This window comes from Drosophila rhopaloa, unplaced genomic scaffold (assembly GCF_018152115.1).
Source record: "Drosophila rhopaloa isolate 14029-0021.01 unplaced genomic scaffold, ASM1815211v1 contig_3, whole genome shotgun sequence".
Classification (NCBI taxonomy): domain Eukaryota; kingdom Metazoa; phylum Arthropoda; class Insecta; order Diptera; family Drosophilidae; genus Drosophila; species Drosophila rhopaloa.
Genome location: NW_025335123.1, coordinates 19,947,167 through 19,963,579, shown reverse-complemented (window position 1 = coordinate 19,963,579; position 16,413 = coordinate 19,947,167). Strand labels below are relative to the sequence as shown.

The 16,413-nt window shown below is 43.8% G+C and overlaps 1 protein-coding gene across 1 annotated transcript in view; it reads right to left on the bottom strand.

Moving 5' to 3' along the window:
- Positions 1-102: 102 nt before the first annotated feature.
- LOC108042780 (voltage-dependent T-type calcium channel subunit alpha-1G) overlaps positions 103-16,413 on the bottom strand; it is a 92,156-nt gene continuing 75,845 nt past the window's right edge. Inside the window, 10 exon segments of the mRNA XM_044461001.1 lie at positions 103-3,697; positions 3,700-5,908; positions 7,759-7,908; positions 7,977-8,169; positions 8,517-9,859; positions 9,942-10,103; positions 10,179-10,448; positions 10,646-10,828; positions 12,712-12,867; positions 15,620-15,785. Coding sequence (XP_044316936.1) covers positions 2,982-3,697; positions 3,700-5,908; positions 7,759-7,908; positions 7,977-8,169; positions 8,517-9,859; positions 9,942-10,103; positions 10,179-10,448; positions 10,646-10,828; positions 12,712-12,867; positions 15,620-15,785 — 5,548 coding nt within the window. The 3' untranslated portion in view covers positions 103-2,981.

Below are 16,413 nucleotides of genomic sequence, written 5' to 3'. Positions count from 1 at the left end.
AATATGTGGTGGTTTCTTTTTATGGGAAATGATGGGGTATATGTGCGAATCCATTACCATTACTTTTAAATAAGTCCAATGAAAGCAGAACTTCTTCAGCCATTCTTTTCAAATTCTCTTTAATTTATAATGCTCGTTTTTTTTTTGGTTTTGTTTCGCTGCTTTACATAGTATGTGTTCTCAGTATATATGTACGTATCTAGTGGAACCAATCGAACCATTCAAATTATACGCAAAGGGCACGCAACGAAATGATTACAACTTTGGCTATTGGCTATTTGTCTAACAGAGTTTCGATTTCTGGCTTTGCAGCAGCGGATAGTGCTAAGTTTCTTATGTCCTTTCTTAAACAATTTCACATTTAATTGGCTTATTTTACTTTGCAAAGAATTATTGGTTTTTTCATGGGGTTTTTCTTGCACCGTCATGGAGCTAAAAGCAAATTTGCTTAGTTTTGCATTTCGTTGGCCGTTATGGCTTTAATTTTAAATTCAACTCACTTTTTTCTAATTTTGTTGTTGGCTTTTGGTTTTTCATTGTTTTTTCTTTTTCTTTAATTAACTTATGTTTTGTAGCAGTTTACCTAATTATTAATCAACAAGAAGAAACGTTCTTAATAGTTGCTTTACGCTTCGCACAAAAAAAAAAACAGACACACACAACTAAAACCAAAAACGAATATAGTTTCATTTGGTTTACTTCAAAGCGGCTACATTAAAAAATTACAAAAAAAAAGTTCAAAACTACTAGCGCATTAACCTATAAACTTCATGCTTTCGTATAATTTTATTTGTATTTTTACTTCCAGTTGTATTTTTGTATTTTCGGTTTTCATTATTAGTAGGCTTAAGTAGTTATTTTGTTTCTTTCGTTATTATTCCTTCGTCCTGCCTCGTAAATAGTTTTCAGATTTGCATTTTTAGTTACGCGAGGCACTGCTTGCCATCACCGTTACATTTCGCACTGCTTGCTTGGTGTCTGTGTTGGTGTCCTGTGGTTTGCTTAGTAGGGTGAGTTTGGTGAGTTCCGTGTGAGTGTGTGTGAGAAAGAGAGAGGGAGTGGGAGCGTAGAAAGATATAGAGACAGTATCTGATACATTTGTTATATAATGTATAAATGTGTATATATATATTCGTAGAGAAAGGCACAGATGAAAATATCGTATAATTAAATTTGTTGCTTCTTCTTTCCTCGCTTTCGCCCGAATCGTTTGCTAAGTTTGATTTTAAAGTTTATCTAAACTGGAGAGCTCCTTCACTTCATTTTTTACAGTGTGTACAAAGAGTGTAAAATTGTTTTCATTCTTAGATCTTTTGTTTTCCTTGAAAAAATTAGCTTAGACCATGTTGAAAAATTGACAGTGTTAAGTTAGTGTTCTTCTCGTTCCCTCGATTCTTTGTCTTGTTCTAGTTCTGCCATCTGAAGAAATATCTCGATACTCTATTGTAATTCGTTGATAGTTCCATATATACACTATATATAGTCATTAAACATTAATCTTTAAATTTCTACGACGTTTCTCTTGGTTTTGGTTTTATTTTTGTTTTTCTTTATAAATGCTACTTTTTAAAGTTCTTCATGTAGTTGTTGCCGCCATCTTTGCTTCTTTTTCTGGTTAGGTTTATTTAAAAAAAAAATCTTGAATACCCTTACTGCGTTGGCACTGTTTTTCGAATGTCTGGATATCTTTTAAGGGGCGGGGTCGGGAAGTTTTGGAAGCCTTTAGAGGGAGATAGAGAGACAGACAGGGGAGATTCGCAAAGATTGTCGACCAGATCGTAATAGCTATCTGTTTGGGTGTGGTTGTGTGTGTGTTTAAGTACCTAAGTAAATTCGTTTGCACAAAGTTCTCATGTTTTTTTTTTTGGTTTTTGTTTTCTCCTTTTCCGTATCTTTTTCTTTTCTTTTGGGTATTATTATTTCCCCTGGAACAACGCAGCTTTATTCGTTTTTAGGTTAGGTACAATCTTAAGAGCTACAGTTCTCTATTGCTTATCAATGTGTTCGCTCTGACGGCTCTATTCGGTATCATTGCGTTAGTTTCATCTTTGGCTAAGCTACGTAAAATACACTCGATTACATTTGATTACATACAGGCCTTCTATATACAGATAGCGTGTTTTTGTGTGTTTTTTTGTTTGGTGTCTGCATGGCTTCTCATATAAACGTTTAAACTTTAAGAGCTAATCACAGAGTTGATGATTCTTTGTTCACAAATTTCCATCATTTATGTTTCGAATGCAGTATCCCTATAAGTATAATAATATAACTGTATATATGTAAATCGCATATAACACTTGTATATAATCCATCATCGTCTGGGTAATCATCGTTTTCGACTGCTACTTTTTAACGGAAAACACTCTAATCAACTTGAAACTTAGCTATCTTCTTCTTGACCGATCGATCTTTCGCGATCATTTAGTTTTTAGTTTTTCTTATAAGTTCTGCTTGTTAAAGTTATGAAAACCGTAGGATTGCACTAAAAACAGTTGACAATTTAGCTTACTAGCATTTCTTTTCTCTGCTGTACTTAACTTTGCTTTCAATTTTATTTTACTGGTTTTTATTTTCGTTTCTGTGGCTAAGAGTTTAGCATTTGCCATTTATCATTTATAGTTTAATTGCTATCGATTAATCATTATTTGTGTTCTCTCATCACACTCTTCGATCTTTATGCCTACAGCCTAATGTAATAGTTATAGTTTTTAGAAAATTCCCTAAAGTATCCTTTAATGGCGACCAGGTTTACATAATAGAGTTGTTATCGGTATAGAATTTATATATAGGGACTGCCTCCTTCGAAGCTTAGACACTTTCCCAGGGAAGGGGTACTATTTATAGCCAAGTAAGGACTATCTTAACAGTTATCCTAGCTATTATCCTTGTTAATCAGCTCTGCAGTAATTATTTTCAGTGTAAACCTGGCCCTAGTTAGAGATAGCTACTTTCAAAGATCTGCAGAGTGTGTGTGCTGGCATCTAGTCCATGGAGGACTGCGGCGACTTGACCAGGAGCAGCTCCTTGTAGTCGCTGTCCCTGTCCTCCGTCTCGATGTCCTGATCCTGATCCGGTTCCCTCTGCTCCCGCTGATCCATGCGCCGCCGCTCACTAATGATGCGCAGGATGTCCGAGGAGTCGGACTTACTGACCCCCGCTGCGATGTCCGGCAGTGGTTTCGAGCTGCCACTGGGCTCTGGGATGTCCAGCGAGCTGGAGGCTGTGACTGCCACCGATCCCGGTCCCCCAGACCCAGACCCTGATCCCGATCCTCCTCCTCCTCCTGCAGTCGTGGGCAGCAGCAGCGAGCTCTCGTCCATGTCGGCGTCCTCGTCCAGAGCCTGCTGCTTGAAGAGCTGCTTGGTGCTGCCACTGCGACTGCGCGGCGGCATGGATCTGGGCACGGAGAGCAGGAGGCTGCTCCTCAGGCATCCCTGGTCCACGGACTGCGACCAGCCGAAGGGTCGGCGTGGTGGCGGATGTGATGGATGTGCCGGCATGGGCATTGTTATGGACATGGACAAGGGCGTGGGCGATGCTATGGGCAGAGACAGGGGCGGGGGCAGTGGACTGACCAGGGCGGGCACCAGGGAGCTGACCACCGCCAGCGAGACATCCCCCGACTCTGAATCCAAATGGCCCACATCGGCACTGCGCGTGCTCCGTATATCGTAGGAACCACCACCACCACCACCACCCCCCCTACTCCGCACCCATCCGACTCGAGGCTCTCGAAGATCGTGCCCCTGCGGCAGTCGAGGGCATCTCCGCCCCAGGGCAGCGAGTCGCAGCTGGTGCGCTTGGCCTCCAAATTGCGTCGTCGGATGGCCTGCTCGTCCAATGAGCGCTCCTTGGACAACACGCCGCGCTTGCGGAAGCCGGCGGCCGCGGAGGCGCGTCGCCCGCGGCGGCGATTGTCCAGCGGCGGCAGCGGGAGGCCGGCCACGCCCACAGCCAGCGGCTCGCCCGTTCCTCCCCTCTCAACGCCTCCCGCCGCCGTCGCTGGGCCGCCGAAGGGCTCGCCCAACCGGGCGCCGAGCGCCTGAGGCGTCAGCGTGCCGCCCATTTCGGCGAGACTCAAGCCGAGCATGGATTGTGGTGGCTGCTGGAAGTACTGGACGGTCTGTCGTCGTTGTCCAGCTCCAGATGCCGCAGATACCGCTCCCGAGCCCGCACCCCCACCTGCTACTCCTCCTCCCCAACCGGCCACTTGATTCAGATTGGTGGCCGCCGAGCTGGTCAGACTCGAACTGGGATTGCCGCCCAGTGTGGCGACGACACCACCACCCGGGACAGGCGGAAACTTCTTGTCCAGCGAGGGTGTGCTGTAGATGAAGTTCTTGGGCAGCGACTTGACCTTGGCCAGGGGGCGCGGGGGAGCGGCGGCCTTCGATTGCGCCTCCGCCAGCTGCTGGCACAACTTTTGCTCCTGGGCGAACTCCTGCTCGCGCACCAGCTCGCGCTCGAGCTCCACCTCCATGTCGAGCTCGTCTTCCATTTGCTTGTGGCTCTCCTCGAGGTGTTTCATCAGTACAGCCACGACGACGTTCACTAACACGAATTGCGCCATCAGCACGAATATCACAAAGAATATGGGAGCAATAACCGAGCTGACGCAGCAATTGCGTACGCAATCGGCCGCGTCATCGCAATTATCCCTCAGCGTGTCCTTCATGATGCCGTTCCAATTATCGCCAGTCGCTACGCGAAACAATGTGAGGAAAGCCATGCCAAAGTTGGCGAAGTGCGCGTGCTCGCCCAATCCCTGGCAGGGTATCTCGTCGGAGCACTCGAGTCGCCCGAACAGCTCCACGCCCAGTGCCGCGAAGATGAAGAACAGCAGGAAGAACAGGAGGCCCAGGTTGCCCACTTGGGGCAGGGCCTGCATCACGGTGTCCAGCAGGGCGCGGATGCCCTTGGCCATTTTGAGGAGCTTCAGCACTCTGGCTATGCGGAGCACCCTCATTACGCGAATGATCGTCGGATTGATGGGTATTATGTTCGTCTCCAGCTCCTCCAGCACAATGCCCACTATGGAGAGCAGGACTATGCCCACGTCCAGCTGATTCCAGCGGTCCTTCAAGTACAGTTTCCAGCCCAGTGCCACCAGTTTCATGTTCGCCTCCAGTATAAACACCGCCGTAAAGAAGTAGTTGAAGATCTTCAGGGCGTACTTCAGCGGATTGGGCATCTTGTAGTACTCCATGGCCATGGTGACCACATTCAGGCCAATCACCGCGGCAATGGCCAGATCGAAGTACTTCGAGGTCACCACGTTGTGCACGAACATCCTGGTGGGCGAATAGTTGGTGTAGTACGGTGGCTCGTGCATCCTCCGCCGCTTCTTCTCCATCTGCAGGGCCCGCTTCGCCGCCCGCCGGATCTTCTCCTCCTTCTCCTGCTCCTCGCGACATCGATGGAAGTTCTCCACCACCACGCCCACGAACATGTTGAGCACGAAGAAGCCCACCAGCAGGATGAAGGCTATGAAGTACAGCAGCCGCCACTCGTTGTAGTTCACGATGGGCTGTTGGTCCACCCCGACGGCGTCCAGCCCGGTGTACATAATGTTCACCCAGCCGTCGCGGGAACTCAGGACGAACAAGGACATGAGGGCCTTGCCCAGATCATCGAAGTTGTACTTGCGGTTGGTCCACACATTCCCCGGTATCCTGCGACACTCGTCCGCATTCCGCACGCCCTTGATGTTCTCGCCCTCGCAGTAGTAGAAGGTGCCCTTGAACAGCTGAACGCCCAGGATGCCGAAGATGATGAAGAAGGTGCAGCAGATCAGGACGATGTTGCCGATGGGACGCAGGGACGATAAGAGCGTTTGCACGACTAGTTTCAGACCCGGGGCTCGGTTGATCACCCGCAGCGGCCGCAAGGATCGGAGTAGTCGAAACACCTGCAGGATAGCATAGTTTTTTGGGAGAGAACAGAACAGAAGGAAAAGGACGAGAAGAGAAGAGTGATTGTGGTTGGTGCATCGGCTACACTGCTTTATCGGTGGCGCCCCGGGAGGCACCACTTGCTTGCTTGCTTTGGCCACTTCGGCCAGCGGTCGCCAGGCGGCGCCACAGGTGCCGCCTGTATTAAAAGCATGAGTAAAAACCATTGCGATATACTCTGGATGGAGCAAACAAACTGAAAATCTCAACAAAACACACCAGTAATGACTACTGCTTTTAAAAAAACTAAAATGTTTAAAGAGCTAACAAAAAAGGTATTCATTTTCATTATTGACAGCTTGAAGGCATTTAAAAATGTTAAATTCGACCTCTAATTAATGCCATATGAAATGAACAATTCACTTTTTGAAGCGAATATATAACAATATCATACAAATTGGCATATAAACTATATTATTTAAAAAAAAATTATTTAAAATTTTAAATACCACCCATAAATTTGACCTTTATGGTATTAATAGTATGGTATTGTTCTTAAAAAAAAACTTTTGAAAAAGTAAAAAGCCACTCTGGTGTGTAGTAACTAATGGGTTTACAAAAAATAAATAGTTAAACCAGAATCAAACTGGATTTCATAAAACAGGGCTAATAAAGTCTTGAAATAATAGAAAAATAACAACATTGCTTGAACAACAAAGCATGGCGATGGAACGTTATTTATAGGGGTTATTGGTAAAATTACAACAAGATGAGGCGATTGCATTTATAGCTAGATGGAGATGTTTTGGGGTTCGATTAAAATGGAATGGGGCAGCTCAAATTTGGCTTCATTTTTATAGGGGTATGACACTAACTAACAATTCTACTGACCACATGAACTTTTACAATGAATAGAGAACGAAAGTTTTGAAAAGAATTTGTGTTTTTTTTGAATAGAAATTGTATAATAAATTTCATACAAAAACCACATTTAAAGATACATTCTTGTGCCTCTGAAATATCCTTAACAGCCTTTTCATTTCAAGTGTCATAGCCCTATCGTTTGGAGGTTTTCGATAGGAATAGGGAAACAATCAACTATTTACAATACAAAACGCAATGAAGGCGAGTCAACAGATTACTTCAATTTTAGTTTTTCTTTGGTTTTTTCTGGGGGGTACTTTTATATAAGTTATATTTTTGGGAGGGGGTCTACACACACATAATAAATGGTGAAAACAAATTGGATTTTTTTTTGCTGATTAACGCATATAGCAGCGGCAATTTACCTGAAGTTTTCAGAGAGATATACAATATATATAAGTATATTATATACATGAGTTATAGAGATAGACACGATATGTGTGTAAATAGTAGATCAAATCAAAATTGAAAAGATTTCAGAAAATGTTTCGTTGAAGAATTTTGGATCATGTGTGTGTGTGTGGGTGTGTGTGAGAGTGTGTGGGTGTGCGCAAGAAAAAGAAGAGCACATAAAGAGACAGAGATGGCCAATCAGCAGAGAAACAGAGACAGAGCTATGTGTTCGAGGCGATTTAGCGAGCGAGTTTTGATTGGGGTTTTCGAGCTGTAGCTTTAGCTTTGGCTTTAGCCTTAGATTAAATAGCGATTTCGCGATAGCTTTTCTGATCCGAGTGCGCAGCCCAGCAGCCAATTAAATGGGCGTGGTCGGTTCTGGGCGTGGTTCTTGGTAGTAGCTGTTCTGGTTGATGGTCTGCCTGTTGTTAATCGCTTGAGATTGGCTTGTTTTTCTGGTTTTCTTGGTTTTCTGGTCGACTGAGGACTGCTGGCTACTGCTGCTGCTTTCGGATAGCAAAGTGTCCAAGGGCCGCGAGCCCGTACTTACCCTTAAAATCCCAAATATCCTCGGACTCGATTCGCTAATCAGGGACATTAACAAATCAATTATGGAAATGGTAACCAAAGATCCGTCCATGATATTCCAGCCGGACGTGAAGTAGGCGTCGTGGCCGTAAAACATTCCCGTGGCCACCACCTGTAATTAAATCGCATTCAAATCGATTAAATAAAGTATTTCACATAACTCATATCACTGCCTCCCACCTTGATGAACATTTCGACGCTGAAGACGACGGTGAACACGTAGTTGGCTGTTGCCAGGAACAATCTTTCGGTGCTGCTTGGAGGGATGTTTGGTCTTTCCATGGCCAGGGTGATGCAGTTGAGCGCGATAAATAGCAGGACCACGTTGTCGAACCACTTTTGGTTGACAAACCACGTACAGATTTGCCGGAACCTGCAACACGAAGGGTGTCAGAATGCAAATACGTAAAACAAAGTTGGAAATTGTATTTTCCTCTCGGTTAAGAACGTACAAATGAGAATGAGTTCAAGTCAATCAAAAAAAAGCTGACTTGTGGAGTGGAATAATTAAGTAACTTAAGAGCTACCTAGTTTTAAAGGAACGTTGTGAGTTCACAATCATGGATACTTGAATACTAGCAATTTGGGGTCAAGCTATTGATGATTTATTACTCTTCAATAGTTTCTGTACCTTTGTACATTGTTTAAAGCAATGGAAATTTTAAATTCTTTTATTATACAAAATTGCTTTCCATTTGAATATGGGAAGAATATGCGCACCTGTTATCCTCGGGGAATATGTAGAGCGAGTAGTCCTCGCGCTCGGTGGTGAAGTGCTTGGGCGTGAGCTGCTCGATGAGCATCTTGAGCTTGGAGTAGCGCTCCCCGCCGCCTGGCACCATGGAATGTGGCTGCATCGCCAGCTGCTGCTGGTGGTCCTTGGACAAGCGGTGCTGCTGCTGGTGCTGGGTGGTCGAGGAGAAGGAGTCCTGCCGTTGCTGGAGCAGCTGCTGCTGGTGGAGCTGCTGCAGCTGCTGCAGCTCCTTCTCCTCGAGCCGCTTCTTCAGATTATAGTGGCTGATGGAGTTCTTGCGCTTGTCCCGCGCCTCCATATACTGCTGCAGCATGTTGTCCGGCTCGTTCAGATTGCCGTACGACTTGTTCCACTTGTCCAGGTCCATCTTCGAGTTGGTGTACGAGAGCGACTTCCGGTTGGCCTCCAGATTGTGCAGATTCAGATGCGAGGTCTTGCTGAATGCCAGTTCGATGGAGCTCATCCGGCGTTGTCCCGGTCCCGGTCGCAGTTTGGGCTTGGGCGGCTGGTTCAGGTTCTGGTACACCTGCGAGTTGAATATGCAGGCCGAGGCCCGGCGACTGCCCACGGGTCCGCTGCCTATGCTCAGTGTGTTCGAGAGCCTCCTGATCGAGTTCTGTGGACTCAGGCGATTCGTCTCCTTGGCGCCCGAGGAGGAGCCGCTGGCCACAGTGCTGCCTCCCCGCAGCAAGAAGCTATTGTCGCCGCCATTGTTCAGCTGCTGCTGCTGCTGCTCCTCCTCCTCCTCTTGGGCTCTTCGCGCCGGATTGTCCTCGCTGGTTAGGGCCAGAGCGGAAGAGCGGCGCTTCTTGGAGCTGCCACGCCTCAGTCGCTGCTTGAAACTGCCCTGCTGAGGGGGCGGGGCCAGTGGCAGGCGTTCGCTGGAGGAACTGCCACTGGTCGAGGCCCCCGTGTTGGTACTCCTTCCCAATCCCGCCACAGGCATCTCAACGCCCGGTCCTGAACCCACACTCACATCGTTGAGACTGTGACTCTGACTCTGACTCTGCGCCTCCGCCGAAGACGAGATGGTGGGCACATAAATGGGCGTGGCCGCCGCCGTCGAGCTGGAGCTCTTCGAGATGTCGTCGATGATCACGCTGTGCATGCTGGCCGAGCTGCCGGCAGTGCTGCCGACACCCACGCCCATGCCCAACTGGCTGGCATTCAGGATGTTCAGGGGCTTGTGGGCCAGCACCGGCGAGGGCGGGATGAGATCGATGGAGGGGATGCCCTCGTCCAGACTCCGCTGTCCGCCGGTGAAGATGTTCGGCGGTCGCAACAGCGAGGGGGAGGGCGGACTGGGTGGCTGGGGATGGGATTTGGTAATGGGTTCATTGATTTTCACCGCTTGATCACATAGATACAACTATATTGTATTGGGCACTCACCTCCATGTCGCCCCACTGGCGGAAGCTCATGCCCGGCTCCAAGGTGGTGCTGGGCGAGTCCTGCGGCGTGGCCGCCGTTGTCGTGATGATGGGCGGATCCCGGGCGAGACGGATCTTGGAGAGGCGTGGCGCCTCGCTGCGCCGCTCCTTGATCGAGTATGTCTGTGTGCGACGGGGTGCAGGTGGTGTCAAGTGTTCATGTCTGTCTGCGCGGATTGCTCCATGTGGTGCTCTTACCTTTTTGAGGCCGCCGCGCGGCTTGGCATGCTGCGCCCCTCCCTCCTCCTTGCCGCCGCCACCCGCCTCCCTGTCCCGCTCTCTATCCCTGTCCCTGTCCCTGTCCCTTTCCCGCTCGCCCGTCGCAGAGGCGCCGGAGGTGCCACCAGCGGACGGAGCGGCAGACGAGGCGGGCAGCTCGTTGATCTGGTAGTCGTGGGTGGGCTGCAGCAGGCGCTGGCGGTGCATGTTGCTCTTGGCCTCGATGATCAGCTCCGCGGAGTCCTGCAGCTGGGGATGGGGGATTACGAACCGTGGATTCAACTCGGGCCACTCTCAAGCACAGTCACACACAGACACACACTCGCGCATGCAGCATGCTAACCCAACTATCACACACTCCATCATATTTTTTTTGTTTGCACTCTCAATCACACCTGGTCAAGATCACGATCCCCGATCCTCGATCCTCTCGAGCTCTCACTTACCTTGCGCACATCCTCCGCCGATCGCCAGCGGTTGCGCACCTCGTAGTAACTATCGTTGGTGGTCGAGGAGTCCGCCTCGCTCCGCGACTCATCGTACATACCATCGCTGTAGTTCTCGGCCAGCGTTTCCTCGCGCAGTTTCTTAACCAACTCGCGCTGTTCGCGCTCGCGACGTTCATTTCGCTGAGGGAATCAAAATTTCAAAATTAGACTTTCTCGTCAACCGGCGTGGATTGCGGGGTGGTGGTGGTGGTGGTGGTGATGGTGGCATTGGGTGTTCGAGCTCGTCGGGTCGGCGGGTCAGTCGCTTCCGGACCCACTTGCTCGCTGCCACTCCCGGTCACATCCGGTGGAAAGGGGCGGGGATTTGGGGCACAGGCCGGCGGGATTGGAGTCGCGACGCACGCGATGCTTCATATTATGACCATAGCTATCCCTATGCTATTTGCTTACAGACATCCGATTTCAAAAAGGAAAACTTCCAAATTATTGTGGTTTAATTCTCTAAAAATCTGTGTTCAAATCTTAGTTTTTTTTGGTTTGGGTCGATTTTTTGTCATTTTCTAATTCCCGAAAAATGGCTTTGCAGAAACCTGCACTTCTTAGCCCATAAATTTTCTTACATTCGTCCGATTTCAAAAATGCAAACTTCTAATTGATTTTGGATTAATTTTCAAAAAATCTGTATTCAAATCTAGCTTTTTTTTGGGTCGATTTTTTGTCATTTTTATGATTTTCCTAATTTCCGAAAAATTGCTTTACAGAAAAATGACCAAAAACCTGCACTTCCAAGCTCATAACTTTTTGTACAGGCATCCTATTTGAAAGTGGCTTACATTTAAATGACCGTGTTTTGATTCTCTAAAAAACTGTGTTCTCAGTTTTTTTTTTTATTTTTTGCTCGATTTTTCGTCATTTTCAATGATAAAACCCCTTTCGAAATTCTCGAAAAATGGCTTTGCAGAAAAGTGACCAAAATCTGCACTTCTAAACCCATAACTTTTCTTACAGACATCCGATTTCAAAGTGGCATACCTCAAAATGATCGTGGTTTAATTCTATAAAATTCAGCATCCCCACATAAATTTTTTTTTTTTGGCCGATTTTTCGTCATTTTTAATGGTGTTACCCCTTTCCAAATTTTCGGAAAATGGGTTTGCAGAAAAGTGTCAAAAAACTGCACTTCTATGCTCATAACTTTTCTTACAGACATACGATTTCAAAGTGGCATACCTCAAAATGATCGTGGTTTAATTATATAAAATTCAGCATCCCCACATTAATTTTTTTTTTTGGCCGATTTTTCGTCATTTTTAATGGTGTTACCCCTTTCCAAATTTTCGGAAAATGGGTTTGCAGAAAAGTGTCAAAAAAATGCACTTCTATGCTCATAACTTTTCTTACAGACATCCGATTTTCAAATGGCTTACTTTTAAATGATCGTATTTTGATTCTCTAAAAAACTGTGTTCTCAGTTTATTTTTTATTTTTTGGTCGATTTTTCGTCATTTGCAATGATAAAACCCCTTTCCAAATTTTCGAAAAATGGCTTTGCAGAAAAGTGCCAAAAAACTACACTTTTAAGCCCATAACATCCGATTTCAATGTGACATACTTATAAATGATCGTGGTTTAATTTTCTAATAAACTGTGTTTTCAGTTTAGTTTTTATTTTTGGGTCGATTTTCGTCTTTTTCTTAGCCCATAAGTTTTCTTACAGAAGTTCGATTTAAAGAGCCAAACTTCTAAATTCTCTTTAAAGCTGTGTTCAAATCTATATAATTTATAATAATTTAATATTAATTATATAATTTTTTTAAACTACAATAAACTAATATTAAATTATTTCTGATACATTCCCTGGTGTAATTAAAGGTATTGAATTAATTAGAAATTGCTTAGAATGTCTCAAAATTTGAAGCATCGCATGCGAATATTTGTGAAAATATATTTTGTATCAAATAGCCAATCGAGGAGAATCCAAAGATCGTTTCGAAAATGCTAGGGTTTTCTTATTTTTCAAGTTTCAAGTTTGGGACAGGGGAATGATGTTGGCAAAACTCTACCTCTGAACTGAATCCCTCAACCAAAATGGCCACCAATAAATTAAACAGCACATAATTGCCGAACGTCATTAGGGCCACAAAGTACAATGCGGCCCAATGACTTGTCTTTTCCATTCCGTTGAACAGGACGACGTTCCAATCCTCTTGCGTCAGTATCTAAAAACATTGGTTTTCGTTTTTTTTTTGTTTTGGTGATTGTTGAAGTTGTAGTTGTTGTTGATTGTTGTTGGAGTTTGATTGGAGTTGGAGTTGTAGAGTTGTAGTTGTTGATCGGTGGCAGTTGCAGTGGCGGGCGGCAAACGTGGTGCAGATTTAACATACATACGCATGGATATATATGTCGTGATACACATATCGGAATATATATCGTAAGAAGCGAAAGAAAAAGAACGAAATACCAATAAACAAATTTTGTAATTTTGTCGTTGTGGTGGGTGGCAAAGAAAGTAAGTAAGTAAGTAAGGCAGTAATTAGTTACGAAATACGAATGAAAAACGAATGGAAAAAATGTCAAAGGTCAGACAAAAGACAGACAGAAATAGAGCGAGAGCAAAACGGCAAATGGTGTTATCTTTTTATTTGCATACAGATACATATGAGTACACATCGTGTCAGACTGGAATACTCATATGTACGTATGTTGGGTGAGCAACGAACACTAGCAGTTTGTTCATTTTGATTTTTGGTAACTCAGGCGCATACAAAAAATAATCGAAAAACTTAAAAATATCATCGGTTAATAGGAGATTAATGGGATAGACCCCAGAAAAGTATTTCACTTTACTCCTTGAGGTTAAAGAAAATAAATAAAAAAAATGCAATCAAGAGGCAAAAGCCAAGAAAAGAAACCATTATCCAGAGTGTTTATGGAGTTTTTTAGAATGCCAAAAACTATATTTGGAGGCAAGCTATTTAAATATTAAATATATTTCAGAAACACCCGGATTAAGGTATAGCTTTGAAAAGTGAGAAAGTCGGAGGATAGATATAGATGGGGACTTGGGAGAGATCAAGCAGTGGCGGCGGCTTGACTCAAAACATCCGTGGACAGCTGATTAAAAAGCTGCTCAAACTGATTATTTTTTAAACAATAATTCGTGGTGTGGTATACTTAATGAACAAAAGGTAAAACTAAATTAAAACCAAGTTGAAATTAAAATATAAGCACGCTATAAGCAAAGCCAAAAGCAAATAAATTTAAGAGAAGCAGCGAAGGCTCTCGGTCTAAATCAAAGAGCAAAAAGGCGCACAAAACTCTTGCATATAAAAATTTGTAAAAAGTTTAAAAATTTAATGGAGCAATTGGTTCCATTCTGTTTTTGCTTTGTACACAAAGTGCCAATGGAATTTTCTATTTCGTTTTTTTTTTTATTGCTATACAATACGAATGCGGTTTATATAGGAGACGAATTAATTTAATTTTGTTTTTTTTTTCTAAACTTTTGTGGCTGTACATTTGTATTGCGCATAAGCAACTTTAAAAATATATGTATGAACAACGCTTTTTGTACAGCTTGCTTAGCAACAAATATTAAATTGGATCGAAAGAAAGAGATATAGAAAAGGCAAAGATCGAGGGAAAGCAGCAGCAGCAAATTGAGAAATAAAAACTTTCGTTTCTGTTTGAACAAGCCAACGAACCAACAAACAAACAAACAAACAAACCAACGAACAAACAAAAAACTTAAATCAAATATATACAGTTTGTATGAGTGTGGCTGTAGATGATTCATTGATTCATTGGGTTTTGAAAAGTCGTGGGAGGTCGCAATCAAAAGTTGATTCAGGTCTGGCATTCAATTATAAAGCCGAAAGCCAAAAGCTGAGGGCAAATTAAGGTGAAGATCCCAAAAATCATGCAACAAAACTCGGAACATCAGCGGTTATAGGTTTTGCTTGGTTTATGTCATATGATTGTGTGAGCGAGAGAGGGGGAAAAGGAAAAAAGAGAGAGAGAGACAGAAGATAAAAAGAGAGAGAACAAGATTGATGTGAGAGAACCGAGTGTGAGTCCTTCCCAAGGACATTCGGTTTCTTTTGTACAGTTGCCGCGGAAATCGGCAATATTAGAGATGTCAATTCTGTCGATAACTTTATTGATTCAAATCAAAAATCATTTTTTTTGTTAACTACAGTTTCGTTTAGTTATCTTTTGATAAAAAAGATTACAGATTTTCATTATTTTCAGTTAGCAATCAAGAATTTTATTTTAAGATATATTTTTGCAGATTGTCTTTTATTTTGTGTACCATAAGGATTTTTAAATTATCTGACAAACAATAACCTTGACATCCCTTCAAAATTTACAAACCGAACAAAACCGAACTTTTTTTTAAAGAAATCTTGTATTTTTTTACAGGACAGGAAATAATCCAAAGAGAAAGCACATTCACAAATATTGATCGCAAAGTCTTGATGATCGTCCTTTTATTCAAAATATATACAGGGACTTCATGATCTTAGTATTTTACCCAATGGTCGTGTCTTAGTGATTGCTGGTGTTTTGTGGGTGAAGAGAACTCTACGACTACATTTGCTGGCATCAGAACCGAAACGAAATCGAAAATAAATTCGGAAACAAAGCTGATTAAGAGAGAACTCAAGGATATAACCAACTGGTGAGTACTTAGATAAAGACTAGGAGCAGGATTATGTAAATTAAGTCAAACAAAGAGGTCAAAGGAGAGCAGAAACTAGGAACTTTTGTGGCTATACGTAAATACTTTGTCTTAATCACAATAATTTCAGACTGGTATTGATGGGTATATTGTTGTGGCTGTTGTTCAAAATGGGTTTCTTTTATTTTGGGGGTGATGGGAGGTACAGCTTGGATGGTGGAGGGATTCGGGGGACTAGGGCTGTGGGTAAGTTGGTGGTAGGTAGTTTATTGCTGTATTATTGTTCTTACTTGGAATACTGTGACTGTGGCCCACAAAATGTTGTTGAAGTGTTTGCGATCGCACTCGCATTGCGGATGCCGGCTGATTATTTCGGGACACGTGCACTCGCGTTCGAGTCCGGATTCGTCCAAAAATTTACAAAACTTACCGCCAAACAGATACATGCCGAGTATGCTGCAGGTTTATATATATGTTTTATATATACCGTATACATTTGTATTTATTTATAGAGTCATAGATGTGTGTCTGTTATCATAGTTCATTAATGGCTATATAAACTGGTTCATAGATATAGAGAGAGCTGGGTTCATATATATATATTATATAGTTGCGATTCTTATGTCTAAGGATATAAACGAGTAGTAGGTTCATCTAGTGGTCCCTGTACATACAATTGTGGATTGGGTGATTATTGGGGGTAACTTGTGATTCTTGGAAGAAAATCATAAAGAGGCAGAGAAAAGAGCTTTCTCATCTGAGTCAGATTCTGTTCTTCTGCCGGCCTGGATTCTTCTGTTCTTTTCTACCCTGTTTTTGGTGAGTTCTGTCTGTCTATATACACAGTGGTTGGTGGTTAGTTCTCGATCTGGCCTCAATGCTTGCATATTTACATATACCTCCTATAATTGTGTGCTATTATCTTACAGTTGGTTTCGGGGTCCTTTGGAATGGCAACTTGAACTGATCGAAAAACTCTACGGATTACAGAAGAATCTGTATGTGTTTTGCATGTACGGTACGTATATGAGGTATGTGTTCCTAAAAGGAGTCTGAGTAAAAGGGGGGACTTTGATTATAGATT